The following is a 15,213-nucleotide window of genomic DNA, read 5'->3' as shown; positions in this document are numbered from 1 at the left end:
GAGCATCTCTGGAGAGACCTGAAAATGGCTGTCCACCAATGTTTACCATCCAACCTGACAGAACTGGAGAGGATCTGCAAGGAGGAATGGCAGAGGATACCCAAATCCAGATGTGAAAAACTTGTTGCATCTTTCCCAAAACGACTCATGGCTGTATTAGATCAAAAGGGTGCTTCTACTAAATACTGAGCAAAGGGTCTGAATACTTATGACCATGTGATATTTCAGTTTTTCTTTTTTAATAAATTTGCAAAAATTTCTACATTTCTGTTTTTTTCTGTCAAGATGGGGTGCTGAGTGTACATTACTGAGAAATAAAATGAACTTTTTTGATTTTTGGAAAATGGCTGCAATGAAACAAAGAGTGAAAAATTTAAAGGGGTCTGAATACTTTCCGTACCCACTGTGTGTGTGTATATATATATATATATATATATACATAATAGAATAAAATCAAATAAAACCAGGAAAGGTTCTCCTATTAAAGTGTTCTTAAAAAGGGACTTAAAAGAGTTCACTGACTCAGCCGACCTGATTTTATCGGGCAGGCTGTTCCAGAGCCTCGTAGCCCTGACTGCAAACGCGTTGTTCCATTTTAGTTTGAAGTCGAAACTCTGTAAACATTTGTATGAACATAAAAAGATTCAACAACTAAGACATAAACTGAACAAAGTTTCACAGACATGTGAGTAACAGAAATGGACTTATGTGTCCCTGAACAAAGGGGGGGTAACAATCAGTAGCCTGTCAGGTGTTGTTACACGTGGTTTTCCACTGCGAGGACGATCAGCTGTCCTTCCTGTCTCCCTGTAGCGCTGTCTTAGGCATCTCTCAGTACAGACGTTGCTATTTTTTGCCCTGGCAACATCGGCAGTCCTCATGCCTCCTTGCAGCAGGCCTAAGGCATGTTCACGCTGATGAGTAGGGACCCTGCGCATCTTTCCTTTGGTGTTTTTCAGAGACAGTAGAAGTTTTTGTAACTGTGACCTTAATTGCCGGCCGCCTGTACGCTGTTAGTGTCTAAACAACTGTTCCAAAGGTGCATGTTCATTGATTGTTTACGGTTCATTGAACAAGCATGAAAAACATTGTTTACACCCTTTACAATAAATATCTGTAAAGTTTTATATTTTTTTTTTTTTTACAGAATTATCTTTAAAATACAGTGTCATGAAAAAGGGACGTGTCTTTTTTTGCTGAGTTTATATTTGTAGAAGAAATTTTGTGAGCCCGGTTCAGGTGTGATGAAGAAGTTTCGGAGACTGATGAAGACTTAACTTGGTTAATTGAGCCCGGCCGCGGAGACACGGTGCCAGCGTACAACATGTGAACACATCGAACGCCAACACACCCTTTTATGTTTCTGTCTCCCCACTTCTGCCTGTATGTTTTCCTCTTAGGTCATCTTTGACTGGCCTTAACCTAGAACAGCTAATCTCTCTGATGTTTAGACTCCAACGTCAGACTGGAATCTATCACTATCTATTAATTGTACTCAGTGAGTTCTTGTAAACATTCTTGCAAGAATCAACCTTGCCAGATTCCTAGCTCACCTAACGCCCGAGCTACTGTCTCTACTTTATGAATCCATCTGTGGTCTCCCTAACAAGGACAGTTACATGAGTGAAATAACTAGAGCTGGAAGGTCTGTGAACACCTGTAGGGTCAGATAATGACTCCAACCTGTCTTACCTTTCCCTGTTACATCAAATAAGCCCTCTAAGAATATTCTATAACAATATCTTTTTATTATTTCACTTTTGTAAAGCACTTTGTGACTTGCGTGTGAAAGGTGTATATTAAATAAACTATTTACTTACTGACAGTACTTGACTAACCTACTTAGTTGCGTTCCAGTGCTGCACAGACGGTAATATTCACAGTTAATGAGGTTAGAAGCTCAGCGCGAGGAGTTATTGCATCGTTGAGGGTCGTTCTGTGTGGGTCTTTCTGAGTAATGGGAGCTAATAAGCAAACATCCCTTGATAGAATCTTGTCTCATTCACCACTGCAATAACCGAGGGCATAAAAAACTCATAACGTGGATACAATTTTAAAGAAAAAAAACAAAAAGTTGGGTAGCGTTTTATTTTAACTTGTGTCTTCCTGTGTGTCCAGGTGAAGAGCGTTAACCTCTCGGAGGGCGAGCAGCTGTCCATCAGGGGTGCAGATGAACGAGGCGCCGTGCTAGTCCTGGCCAATCACACGCTGCTGGTTGAAGGCCAGGTGATCCGCAGTCCAACCAACACTCTGTCAGTCTACTACCGCTCCACACCGGAGGGAAGCATGGGCCTCTTCCAGCTGCACTATCAGAGTGAGTCCAGACGTGTTCACATGTACACAAATTCAAAAGCACCGTGACTAAAATATGAATATTCATACATATAAACGTGCTACACAGATTCAGTACCTGTGTGTTCTTCTGGGCTGTTTGTACTCTGTATTAATGTTAATTGCATAATCAAAGATCATCTCATCTAATCACTTAGCACTGTGGTGTCGTGTGAATTAGCTGATTAGAGCTTTGATTAATTGGCTCTCATCTCATTAGGAGGCTGAGATTAAGGGAGTGTGTATGTTTCTGTGTGTCAGCACATAATGGGTATGACAAGGACTGGAAAGGAGGAAGCATCAGAGTGTAAAGACCTACCTGAGCCATTAATCACAGCCATCTAATCCTTTTACAGGCAGGATATCAGACAAGAGAAGGACTGACTGAGATTAAAATACCTTTGCAGAGAGACATTTGTCCAAGAAGATGATTAAAAACACAACGGCGTTAAGAGAATAATGACATAAACAGACCAGGGCACCGTTCTTCTTGCGGGGATAACCGAGTTATCCAGATTCGACTGTTGACAATTTGACACAAGTCTGGATTTTTGGGATCCTCTAAGCTGGTTTAAAATCCATCTGGAACTGTTGTCAAGGCGGCGAGTACTCTGAAAACCTGCATACATACCTGCAAACTCAGAAGACATGCAAAAGGTCATGTGTTCGCCAAGATAAGAAATGTGATTTTAACATGCAAACGAAGCATTTTGGTACTCCGACAACAAAGTAAAGGGGGAAGACAACATTTGCTTCAGGGAACAGTTGCATCCGTCAATGTTAAACGATCCGCCAGAGCAGGTGTTTCGGTTTAAGGAGCTAACACGATCACTCATTAAGCCAGACATTAGTTGGTCTTGTTTGATTATGTGTTTGTCTTAAAGGAGACATTTTATGCTTTTCCACATTTAATGACTTATCTACAGTGTTACAATGTTGGATGTTCATGTTAAACATGGCCAAAGCTTCAAATAATGAGGTTAAAGTATTTATAAGAAATCCCTGCGAGCAATAACCTCAGATTTCGCTCTGTTTTGAACGGCTTTTTCTACTAACAGCTGTGTTACGGAGCCAGACGGAGCCGCTGTTCCATATATGGTCATTTGCTCCCACAGCAACGCTCAGTCTGCCTGTTCTGCCCAGCAACAACAACAGCCTGGTAACATGCTTCAGGTCTTGGCCAATCAGAAGACAGTGGGCTTTGAGAGGGGGGGTCTTAAAGAGACAGGAGCATCTACAGCTTGTTTCAGACAGAGGCTGAAATGAAGGCCTACAAGGAAATTGATTTTTTTGAACTTTGCTGCTATAAAGGAGTCACAGAACAAGGGCTGGGCAATAAAACAATAATGATAATTATCGCAATATAATTTTCCTCAATAACAATATAATAAATGTTTAATATATCGTCAATAAATATTTGGTTTAATTCATTTGAATCATGAACAAATGAGCACTAAATTTTTCTATTAAAATATTTATTTTGTTGAGAAAAAGGGACTGGAAAATAATTTACGAGTCATATTTGTTGAGAAAGATTTTATCATAATAGTTTTAAATGTCCTAACTCAGATTTGTGAAGTGATCCACTGTTTGGCCTCAAGTGTTTGTCACATTCTGGCCATAAACAAAAGTGTAACCACATAATTAACCATCTGGTTTCTTCTATTTACACTCAGGAGCAAAAATCAGCCTTTAAACTTGAAAGAAATAATGATTTGACATATATTGTGATAATTATCGATATCAAATGATATGAAATGTTTTTGTCGTGATAACATTTTCGGCCATATCGCCCAGCTTTACACAGAAGTGCAATATAGGACTGGAAAAGCAGTATAATAGGTCTCCTCTAATTTCCTTCGTAGCATACGACAATGGCGGACGTTAAAATTCCGAATCCGAATATGGATAGCCTTAACTCTGCAAAATTATTCTGATTCTGAACTGACGTTAGCTGATGTGCTAACAAGCTTTCCATTATACATAAGTTGGAAAAGCTTTGATAGGTTAACGTTAGGAAAAATAGATCACGCTTAAACTTGATTTGGCAAGTTAATGCTACTTTAGCAACAAGTTACCTAATATTAAGTTAAATAGATAATTACTAGATAAAACTAGACTTACCTGCAGTTCCCTCGAAAAGTTGCCATCAACGGAAGAGAAGACGATGCCGTTATCATTAAGTCTGATGGGTCAAATGACCTGAGATGTTTTAATGAGATTGTAATAGCTTTATGAAATGTCTATGGCCTCACTCTAGTCTATGGGAAATTGTGCTAACTCAACATCCTCTCCACCCTCCCAGAAAAACTTACTGGATCTACACGATTTAATCGAATGACATATTTTGATTCATTTTACGGCAGATTTCTGGTCTGTGAGTGTCTGACCTTGGCTGCAGATGGAGTGTGGTGAGCAGGTCAGGTGATGTTTCCTAAGGCAGAGAGATAACAGGCTGAGCAAGGCAGAAAAGCAAACAAGCAAGTTATTAAAATCAGTCAGCTGGAAACTCAACGATCCAGTGGGGGCTGGATGTTTGGTCCTACCTTATGAATGGCGGTTGATAGGAAGATGTCTGGTCAGGTGTGTGATGGCAGAATGATGTCAGGTGAAGATTGGCGGCAAAGCAAGCGAGCCATCGGAAACACCCACAACTCCAGTAAAAGAAGAGAAAGAGAGGAAGAAAGAAACAGACAAAATGCACCAATTGCAATGCATTCATTCAAAAGGCAAAAGCTAAACTAAACTGTAAAAAGCTAAACTAAACTCGTAAACTAAAACTTGTTAAATGATGAGAAACTGATTTACTGTTCATGCGTTATTTATCATTAAAATTCTTAACCAGATGATCTCACTGTGATTTAAAACCTCTTTTTCAAAACTGCAGCAAAATCAGTGACAACAATTAATAGCCGAAAGAGATCAGGTGACTCAGCTGCAGGTTGTTCCAGGATAGCTAAAGGCCCTCTTACCAAACTCTGTATGGACCTCAGGTACAGATAAGAAATACAAGTCACTGGAGCTCAAATTATAGGAACTGGTGTTGCGTGACATGTAAGTGCAAAGATGAGAGGGGAGCAGACCGAGGATAGACTTGTAAATAAAAGTAAGCCGATGTAAGGGCCTCCTCACTGATAATGAAGGCCAGTTTGTCATTTTGCATAATGTATAATGGTGCGTAGATGCTTTACATCCAGACACAAATCCTAATGCACTATGGTAGACAGTATACACCAAAGATAAACATCGGACGGTCAGACGCATTTCTATAGAGCAGCTCACCGAGTGGAGTGAGAAAGGTTGCAGCAACCAATCTCTTTCTGGTTTTCAAAGAAACACAGGCCTCGTTTCTAAAAGAAAATCCTATTTTTAGTTTGAGCATTCATCATTTGTCTGGGCATTTCACCTAAGCTTACAGGAGAGGTGGGGTGGGGGTGTTGGGGGGTGCAACACAAAGTCATTAGGATTCATCTGCTGTGGGCAAAATTTCATGGCAATTCATCCAATAGTTGAAATATTACGTTGCCATTGCCGCTAGCATGGCTAGAGGAGTCATGTCTTCTGCTTCTGGACACACAGTATATGTGTGGAAAGATCAGCCTGAGGAGGGAATTGTAGTTAAAAGTCAACTAATAGATACACCTGCGTACATACAGTGATTTACAAAAGGTCAGCATAGGTTATAATTTTTCCTGGGTCCTGGGTTTGTTCTCACTGTATCTGTGGGCTTCCTCTAACAGTTCAAAGTCTGCTTAGCTGAACCTGTAAAGGCATCAACGTGCTTCAAATGCAGTAGTTTGTATGACATGTTGTGCGAACTACCTGTTAAAACCTCACTCACTTACCCACCTCTCCATGTCTGCCCAGAAAGTGATCGTCACATCGTCAGCGTAGAGTAGAAGTTTGAGTCGTGTAGCTAGAAAACTTTTAGCATCGTATACATACAGCACGTGATGTCTCCCTCTGTGTTCAGTCTTCAGGCTGAGCTGTTCGCTGCCGAAGAGGCCTCATTTTGGGGAAGTGTCCGTGCTGGACCTGCTCCCTGGAGGGACCGCCCGCTTTCACTGCCACATGGGTTACCACCTGCAGGGGGTGCCGCTGCTCACCTGCCTCAACGCCTCCCTGCCAGTGTGGAGCGGGAAGGTGCCGAGCTGCAGGGGTGAGTGCTGTCGGTTGTTGCTGTAAAGGCGCTCAAAGAGTTCTCTGAGTTGTACCCCTCTTTGCTTTAAATAAGATCCTGCAGAGTGTTGGCTCTCCACGGCACTCTTAGTTGGCAAAACAATCTCACCACAAGTCCACTCAGTAGGTATCCTGGAGCTTTCGGTTGGATCACATGATCTTCCTTTGCAGATGGAGTTTTTTTGTCACGCAAATGTTGAAGTTTTCCTGAAGCCCAAGGTGAAAAAGCAGCAAAGCAATACATTTAATAAGCAGGGAACACAGTAATATTTGGTATTTGAGCTTTAAAAAGCACTTTATCGTCTAATTGATCAACAAAATGGTCAATCGACTAATCAGTTCACCTTTTCATTCAAGCCCTTTTTATCCATGTTTGAAAGGTTGAGCTTTTTTAAACTTTATATGACAAACCTCAACATGTTTTCTTGTTAGTTTGTATTCCCAACATTCAGCATACTTGCAGGTGAGACGGAATGCTGTACATATACTTATAGATGAATAAATAAAAGTGAACTCCTCCCGTGTAGCTCTTTGTGGCGGCACAGTGAAGAACGCGACAGTAGGGAGGGTGCTGTCCCCGTCTCCCCACCATGGGCCTAATGCCACCCAGGACCGCTCCTGTTCCTGGTCTCTGGAGGCACCCAGGGACCAGAGACTGCACCTCCACCTGGAGAGACTGGCCCTGGGGCCCACTGACAGGTAGGATTCCCCGTCTTTGTGTGACGTCCCCTTTGCCTAGGTCCATGAGCCTGAAGGTCCGTCTTTTTTATTCTTTTAGTGTCATTTTATTTCCTGCCGTTCAACATTAATATGCCATATCAAAGGTCATAATATATCCATGTTGGTTTTACTTTAAAGTTTTTTCCCCCACTGATCTCAGACATTTTTCAGTAGCTATTGCTGTTTCCTTAGGGGATTAGCATACCAATTTCCTGTTTAACTTTCTTGCTGTCTACAAGCTACTTTTTGTTTATTATTCCTTGTATAGCCTCTCACCGTGTCACATATGATGGTGTGTGCTCAGATCCAATAACATTTACTGGATTTATTAAAGACAACAAAGTGCACAAACTCACTGCGGTATTGTCCAGAAATCCAAACGTAATTATACAACTTAAAATAGGGTTTCCAAAGAGAAACGTAAAGTGCAAATTCCAAAACATGAAACAAACAATAATCCACACAGGGAGGAGTAGGCAATAAATTCACATACATACAGGCTGAACCAACTGGCAGGGTTGCGGGCAGATGAACACAACATGGACGAACGATTTGAGAAAAGACTGAGCGGAAATCAATCAATGCCGACACACACGAGCATTTGAACAAATGGATGAAACACATTAGGGAGAATGAAGACTAAACAGGAAACAAAGCCAGAAACAGACACAGATGTTTACAAAATAAAACAGGCAGACTTTTCCCAAACCCAGACACAGTGTTCCTAGTGAAGCATCACGGAACAGTGTATCCCATAATGTGTTTCATGGTTGCACTAGCCGTGTTTCCATCAACGTTTTTTTAATGCACATTTTGAAGTATCGCATTAGAAAAGGTTGATGGAAAATAAATCCTTAATTTTGCTAAAAAGTTTTTACTCTCGCTTGAGGTGTTTTTTGCCTTTGTCGAAAAAGATTAAATGCGCTGAACGGGAGATGGGAACACTTTTTCTGAATAAGTTCAGACGTAACGAACTTGTAACTCATGTCTGATCAGCTGTTTCTGCTGTCGGCATCTTGCCCGGGTGTGCAGAGTTCTGCACGCCTGGTAACGCTCATTTGTGCTGAGAAAAGAGGTTGATGCAAATCTGAGCAGGTAGTCTTCATCATCTGTTCTGCCGAATTATGCATTCACCTCTTAAAGGTCCTCTTCAGATCCTTTGCTCTGCACACTGATCAAACGGGATTATCACCGCATATTTTTGCTGAATCTCAATGAATGCTGCTTCTACTGAGTGTAATGAAATATTAACAACTCTAAACGTTCATAAAATATATAGTTCGAGTCATTTATCACTGTTGATGAACCCCACAAAGGATATTAGAGCGTTTAAAAGCATTATTTGAAGGTGCATGCAATTCTCTGCAGGCATGCAAAACTCAGCATAACACCGGATATTCTCATAACGTGCGGAGACATGGCTGTTAGCAGTTTTCCCGCTTGAAACACATTTCTGAGGACCTCTCTCCGTTTTTCTAACATCAGTGGTCCTCAGGTTCATGTGACTGGTTTTGTTTCTGGTTTGGAACCCATACGTCAAGTTTATTACAGCCATGTGTAACGTCAACTACTGATGTAACTACGCTCGCCGTAGCCTGGTTTATTCGCTCCAAACCAGCTGATGGAAACACACATAATTTGCAATTTCTTTATTTGTTCTTTTTTGCGACATTTCAAAAGTACGCTTAAAATTCGCATGACAATTAGATGGAAACATGGCTGCTGTCATTGTCCTTTAGTTTGGTTTGTCTCAACACAGTTGCTGTTTAAGCCAAACTCTAATGTATTCACATCCACTCATGCACACGATCTTTCCATCCCTGCAGGTTGGTGTTGTGGAGCGGGCTGGACGCTGGCTCCGTGGTGCTGTTCGACTCGGGGCGGGGTGGACAGATACCCTTTGAGGGCGTGATCAGTGAAGGTCCAGCTGTAAGGATCCAGTTCATCACCGATCAGCCCAACCACAACACAGGATTCAACATCCGCTATGAAGGTACAAGAGCTACCGTAGATCTAATGGCAAACTGAAATTAAACCTCAGCAGCACAGTTTAATCGTACTAGATGTATTGTCATATTTCTTTAATTACAGTGTAATTATGTAAACAAATAAGAGAGGATTGCAAGGCTCTGTGTTTCTGCTTACATCGTGCACTGCCAAGTCTTCTTTGGCGGGATTGTCAGGAAGAGGGCTGGTCGCTCGGCATAATCTGAGCTGAAGCTTTCAGAGTTCTGGCAACATTAGATTGTGGAGGGATGGAAAGATCCCTTCCAACATGTTTGTCCTCATCAGTGAAGAGAAAGAGATCTTTTGCATGAGGAAACCAGATTTAATGTGTGATTACAGCTACCAATCATCTTGGCATCTGTTTATGGAAATTACACAGATGTATCGAAGAGAATGATTTAAAAATATGTACAATTCAAAAAGCCACATGGTGCGACTCTAACAAGACACATATTGATTTTAATCTGAAGAGGACTGAGCTTTCTGTCCGTCTGTGCTCTCCGTTCCACCTCCAGCTTTCGAGCGGGGCCACTGCTACGAGCCATACCTCCAGAACGGGAACTTCACAACCTCCGACCCGTTGTACGGGGTCGGAGCTGTGATTCAGTTTAACTGTGACCCGGGACACTCTCTAGAACAAGGCCCGCCTGTTATCGAGTGCATCAGTGCGAGGGATCCATACTGGAACGACACAGAGCCGCTCTGCAAAGGTAATACGGAGAGCAGGGGGTATCATGAATAATACATAATTCAAATAAATAAATAATGTAGTAGTCGTTGCATTAGTTTATTTCTGTCACAGAAATAAATAAGAAATGGTTTGACATGAAGTTAGACACCACAGACTAAAACCTTTCTAAAAGATGAGCTGGTCGATGAGACAGAAGATAGTTCAGTTGTGAAAGGCTCAGTTAATGAAATTTAATTTAACCGGTGAGGGTAACTTACTGAAGAGTCCGAAGAGCAAAATAAATCCAGAGGAGATTTAAACAGAAATCTAGAGTGCACAAAAATATAAACATTAAGTTGGATAAGCTTTGGATTTTCGTGCACTCTGGAAAAGCAACAATCCAAACCAGGCAAGAACCAAAATACAAAATCCACAATACGACGGGACAAACTGGGGAAGACTCTCCACGAGACAGATTAACAATCTGACAAAGACATGGCAAAACCCAAAAGTACTGTTGTAGTACTCAAGACCGGTCTTGGTCTCGAGACTGGTCTTAAGACCACTTTTTGATGGTCTTGTCTGTACTCGGTCTTGTCTCGTTCTCGGACATTGAGGACTCGGGATTTGATTTCAAGACCTGTCAAGACCATAACTTTGGGAATATCAATAAATTACTTTTGCACTGTCTGATTTATTTGTTTTCATCAGAACTTTGGATGTAAAACGTATTGCTTCAAATGCAACCAATAACCTTGATTAAAGAGTCACTGTCAATGGTAATAATATAAATAAAGAATAAAGACGCTTACATTGATTTCAGCTCAGCTTCAGAAGTGTTTGTATATGAGTGTTTTAATGGGAATATGGATCTTTCAGATCAGTCAAGTACCTATGATCTCGTTCCACATTTTATTGTGTGTCATGTAATGTGGGGAACTGGTCTTCGTCTTGACTCGGTCTCGCCCTCCCTCGGTCTTGGTCTCGACTCGGTCTCAGCCCCTAAAAGTCTTGGTCTTGTCTCGGTCTCGATAAACTCTGGTCTTGGTCTGGACTTGGTTTCTGTTTGGGCGGTCTTGACTACAGCACTACCCAACAGGGAGGTGACAAAAGGAGGCACAGGTGGACATGGACAGAAAATAAAGCTTAGACAAGACGCAAGAGGCAGAACACTACAAAATAAAACAGGAAGTAAAACACACATAGACACCTGAGGCGGGATGTAGCTAAATAAAAAAGTAAACACAGAGCGAATGCACAACTGACCAAAACAAAACATAATCGAAGACAAAGAACGAGAACACAGAGAAAGAGGTGATTAATAAACTGAAAGAGGAAATACCAAAACAATAACATCAGAACAGGTGATATAACGGGGGATGTTCACCACCTCTGACTGTCCAGCTGCCAAAATCCAGACGGGAGAAGCTGTGAGTTGATAAAAAAAACTTTAATATTTCGGAAATCTAAAACAAGTACAGGCACAATCCAAAGTTCAAGTAATCTAAAACCAAAGGAAGTCCAACAAATAAGGCCACAACACGGAGAAACACAAAGGAAGAGGGCTGGGACGCTCGACCAGGAGACAGAGCCGAGCCCGCAAATGACCGGGGAACACACCAAACAACCCGGGAGAGGAGGAGCTAACAGGGCACAGGTGGAATGGATCAGGGTGAAGCAGACGACCAGGCAAGCGGGAAAACACACAAAGGCAGGAAGTGTAGTGTTATTTATTTTCCTGCCAGACTTTCGACAACTCTGCCTTTGATTGGTTAGTACTTGTTGCCTCCGTTGGTCAGGGTTGGTTAAGGCTACGGTTAACCAATCAGAGGCAGAGTAGTGGCATGAAGATTTGCTGAAAGTCTGGAATGAAAGAAAGTAACACAGAGAGGTCGGCAACAAACAGGAAACACAGTCCGAATGAATAAGCAGTGCTTGAAGTGGGGCAGTACGCTCCGGTACCGGCACCTCGACATTTTACTCTTTGGCGTACCGGGACTCCTCCCGAGCTGCCGGTCCTCTGCCCTCTCTGGGCGCGACGTGACGCTCACCTGTTCCCCTTCTCACCTGCCCGCTAAACTCTGTCGGCAGAGAGAGACGAGGGAGAAGAGAAGCTCGGGTGCCTTTCAAGCAGCCGTGTGCTGAATGTAGCTCGTCAGTGTCACTTGTCGTGAACCGACCAATCACAGCCTGGATGGGGCGGGACATTTAAAAATACTGACAGACAGGTGTCATTTACACTGAGGACGCTGGGGACTCCATCGCTTTTTGAAAGCTTTTGTTAAAAATGTTCTGAACAGCAACAATAAATCTTAAATAACAAATGAAACAATAAGAAAACAGGCAATGCAACTGAAATATAGAAGAAACAAATGTGCATCATCCAAAGGCTGATTACTGCATTAGATTCATTTTATATTTTTACATTTTGAATTGTCACCTGCCACCTTAATTTTGTTCCCCTTCATATAAATAAAGACATTTCCACAATAAATTGGTGCAGAAAATGTCTCCAGAATGCAGGAAAATAAGTGTTTAATGCTCAATGGTTATAATATTTAATAGTTTCACCTTAATGTGTCTTTCACGCACTGTGAAAAGACGCTGGAGGAACGATATACCAAACTAAAATAGGAAATCAACACACTCAAACCCAAAACCACGAGCAAAAGGAGCTAAAAATATGTCTGTTTAAATCCTCCATATTTCGCTTTGGTTGCACGCTCTTTACTCTGCCGTCCTCCTTTCTGTCTGCAGCACAGTGTGGGGGCGACCTGACTGGTCCAGGAGGGGTGATTCTGTCTCCAAACTGGCCAGAGTGGTACGGAGAGGGAGAGGACTGCAGCTGGACGATACATGTCGGGGAGGACAAACGGGTGCTGCTTGATGTACAGCTGTGAGAAATACACCGACACACAATAAAAAACTTCAGCTCTGATCCGAACTTCGGCTCGATCAAGCACCAAATGTGATCATTAAAAATGTACGCGGGGAGTTTCAGTGAGGGGCCCAGTCTGTTGATATTCCTCTAATCCTGCTCATACTGAACCATTAAATTCGAAACTTGCCAACATTAGAGAGCATGCTTATAAGAAGGCCACTGCAGCTTTCACCAGAATATTCTGCCCTCGTCTTGATTCTCTACTTTTACCGGCTTGCTCCAGAGCTGGCCACGATACTAAATTTAAAACCAAAGGGAGAGGCTTTATTCTATTTAAGAGTCTGTTGAATCTATGTTTTTGTTTGTAGATAAATACAGTAAGACGATCCAGGTGAAGATCGGTGCAGGCTGAATGCTGTTTATCATTTCACCCAGAAAGCATAGAGAAAAGATTTTATAAAATCTCAACATAGCTGCCTCCTGAATTTGCAGTGGGAGTTTATTCCAAAGAGGGGGATCTTAATGAGAAAAGCCTCTGCCCAAAATATATATTTAAACTAAATTTAGGAACAGTTAAATAACCAGCTTCAAAAGAGCATGAAGAGTAAAAACACAGCAGCCAATTAATTTAAAGCCAGGTCAGAAAGAGGAAGTCAGCTCAAGCTTGATGTCTGTGAAGGTCATAGGTCAAGGGGAACAAGTATCTTCAACCAAGTCCAGTTGCTTTGATTTTAACCTTCCTTGTAAAGCTCCAGCTCGGCAGTCAGTGATGGACGTCTGATAAAAGCCCTGGGAGGAGCACTGGACTGTGAGGCAGTTTTGGTGTAGTGGCCACACTCGGTGTTAAAACTTGCATCACGTGACACCACACACACACACACACACACACACACACACAATCATTACAAAATTAGCGATTTAATCACTTTTCCTGAGCATCAGAAACAACCTGAAATGACTCTCTATGTATCAGAATTTGATCCATTCAGTCAGTAACATTTGGAAAGTCTGGAAGAGCCGTATAATTAAATGATTTTTATCACATTCATGAGCGCTGGGGGGAGCCAACAGGAAGTCAGCCAGCTCGGGCAGCGGACATCTTGAATGTGCATGCTCTAAACCGGCTCAGCTGGAGAAGATGATCTCTAAAGGACTGAGCATGCTCCAAGGGGCCAAAAACCCACAGGGACCTTTTCAGCATATGCACCCAGTGAGCAACTTCAGTACATCCATGCTTCTGACAAGAAGCTCTCTGGGAGCGATCACTGGCTGTTACAACAATATAAATTGTTGTGTGTCATCAGCAATTATAAACGCTATGCCAAGCATTTAGGATAGGATAGAGAGTTTTAATGAGATTTTGATGAGATGCTAGGTGGATTTTTTTAACCTTTAGACAGGCCTGCTGTTTCCCCCTGCTCAGCTTAGTAAGTAAGTAAAGTTTATTAAATCTAGCAGCTTTCACAGAACAAAGCCTAAAAGTGATGTGTAAAATAACGAAGCCATACATATTATAAGAGATGACAATAAAACAAACATAACAATGTGAAATAGTAATAAATAATAATCAAACAATAAAAACATAAGCAACAACATCATAAAAATTGTATAATAGTCAATAAAATAAATTGGTTGTAAAGCGCACAAAAACACACACGTTTGCCTACTTCAGACAGCAGATGGCGAGACAAAGGCCAGCTTCAATAAATGTCTCCACCTGTTTTTAAAGGCGTCAGAAGAGACTAGAATAATAAAATAGAATAAAATAAAAGGCATAAAATAAAGTCAAATAAGATCGTTTTAAGAAGGGACTTAAAAGAGTTCACTGACTCGGCCGACCTGATTTCCTCGGGCAGGCTGTTCCAGAGCCTCGGGGCCCTGACAGCAAACGCTCTGTCCCCTTTAGTTTTCAGTCGAGACTCTGGAACAGACAACAGACCTCTGCCCGAGGATCTCAAGGTACGTGCTGGTGTGTATGGGACTAAAAGTTCAGAAATATAACAAGGCGAGAGACCATGAAGAGCTTTAAAAGTGATCAATAGAATTTTAAAGTCAATTCTAAAACACACTGGGAGCCAGTGTAATGAAGCTAAAATAGGAGTAATGTGGTCGTATTTCTTTGTTCTGGTTAAAAGCCTGGCAGCTGAGTTCTGGACAGTCTGGAGTCGATCAATAGATTTTTGGGTTAAACAGGTGAAACGGCTGTTGCAATAATCCAGGCGTGATGAGATGAAGGCGTGTAAAATGGTCTCGGTGTCCTTAAAAGTTAACATAGATCGAGTTTTAGCTATATTTCTAAGTTGATAAAAACATGATTGAACAAGCTGTGTGGTGTGCTGCTCGAAATTTAAATTACTATCAAACCAAACACCAAGGTTCTTTGCCACAGGCTTAATGTGATTTACTAGGGAACCAGCAGATGGCA

At 41.7% G+C, this 15,213-nt stretch overlaps 1 protein-coding gene across 2 annotated transcripts in view; it reads left to right on the top strand.

Annotated features, from left to right (window-relative positions):
- The window catches only part of LOC123982332 (seizure 6-like protein), a 55,229-nt gene that overhangs the window by 20,078 nt on the left and 19,938 nt on the right, over window positions 1-15,213 (top strand). For both annotated transcript variants that reach the window (XM_046067799.1, XM_046067798.1), the window contains exons 4-9: window positions 2,119-2,314; window positions 6,305-6,490; window positions 7,038-7,209; window positions 9,057-9,223; window positions 9,753-9,947; window positions 12,665-12,803. In XM_046067799.1, the coding sequence (XP_045923755.1) occupies window positions 2,119-2,314; window positions 6,305-6,490; window positions 7,038-7,209; window positions 9,057-9,223; window positions 9,753-9,947; window positions 12,665-12,803 (1,055 nt within the window). The remainder of the gene's footprint in view (window positions 1-2,118; window positions 2,315-6,304; window positions 6,491-7,037; window positions 7,210-9,056; window positions 9,224-9,752; window positions 9,948-12,664; window positions 12,804-15,213) is intronic.

Source organism: Micropterus dolomieu, linkage group LG13 (assembly GCF_021292245.1).
Source record: "Micropterus dolomieu isolate WLL.071019.BEF.003 ecotype Adirondacks linkage group LG13, ASM2129224v1, whole genome shotgun sequence".
Lineage (NCBI taxonomy): Eukaryota > Metazoa > Chordata > Actinopteri > Centrarchiformes > Centrarchidae > Micropterus > Micropterus dolomieu.
Note: the sequence above shows the minus strand (reverse complement) of the source record. Positions and strands in the feature narration are given on the sequence as shown.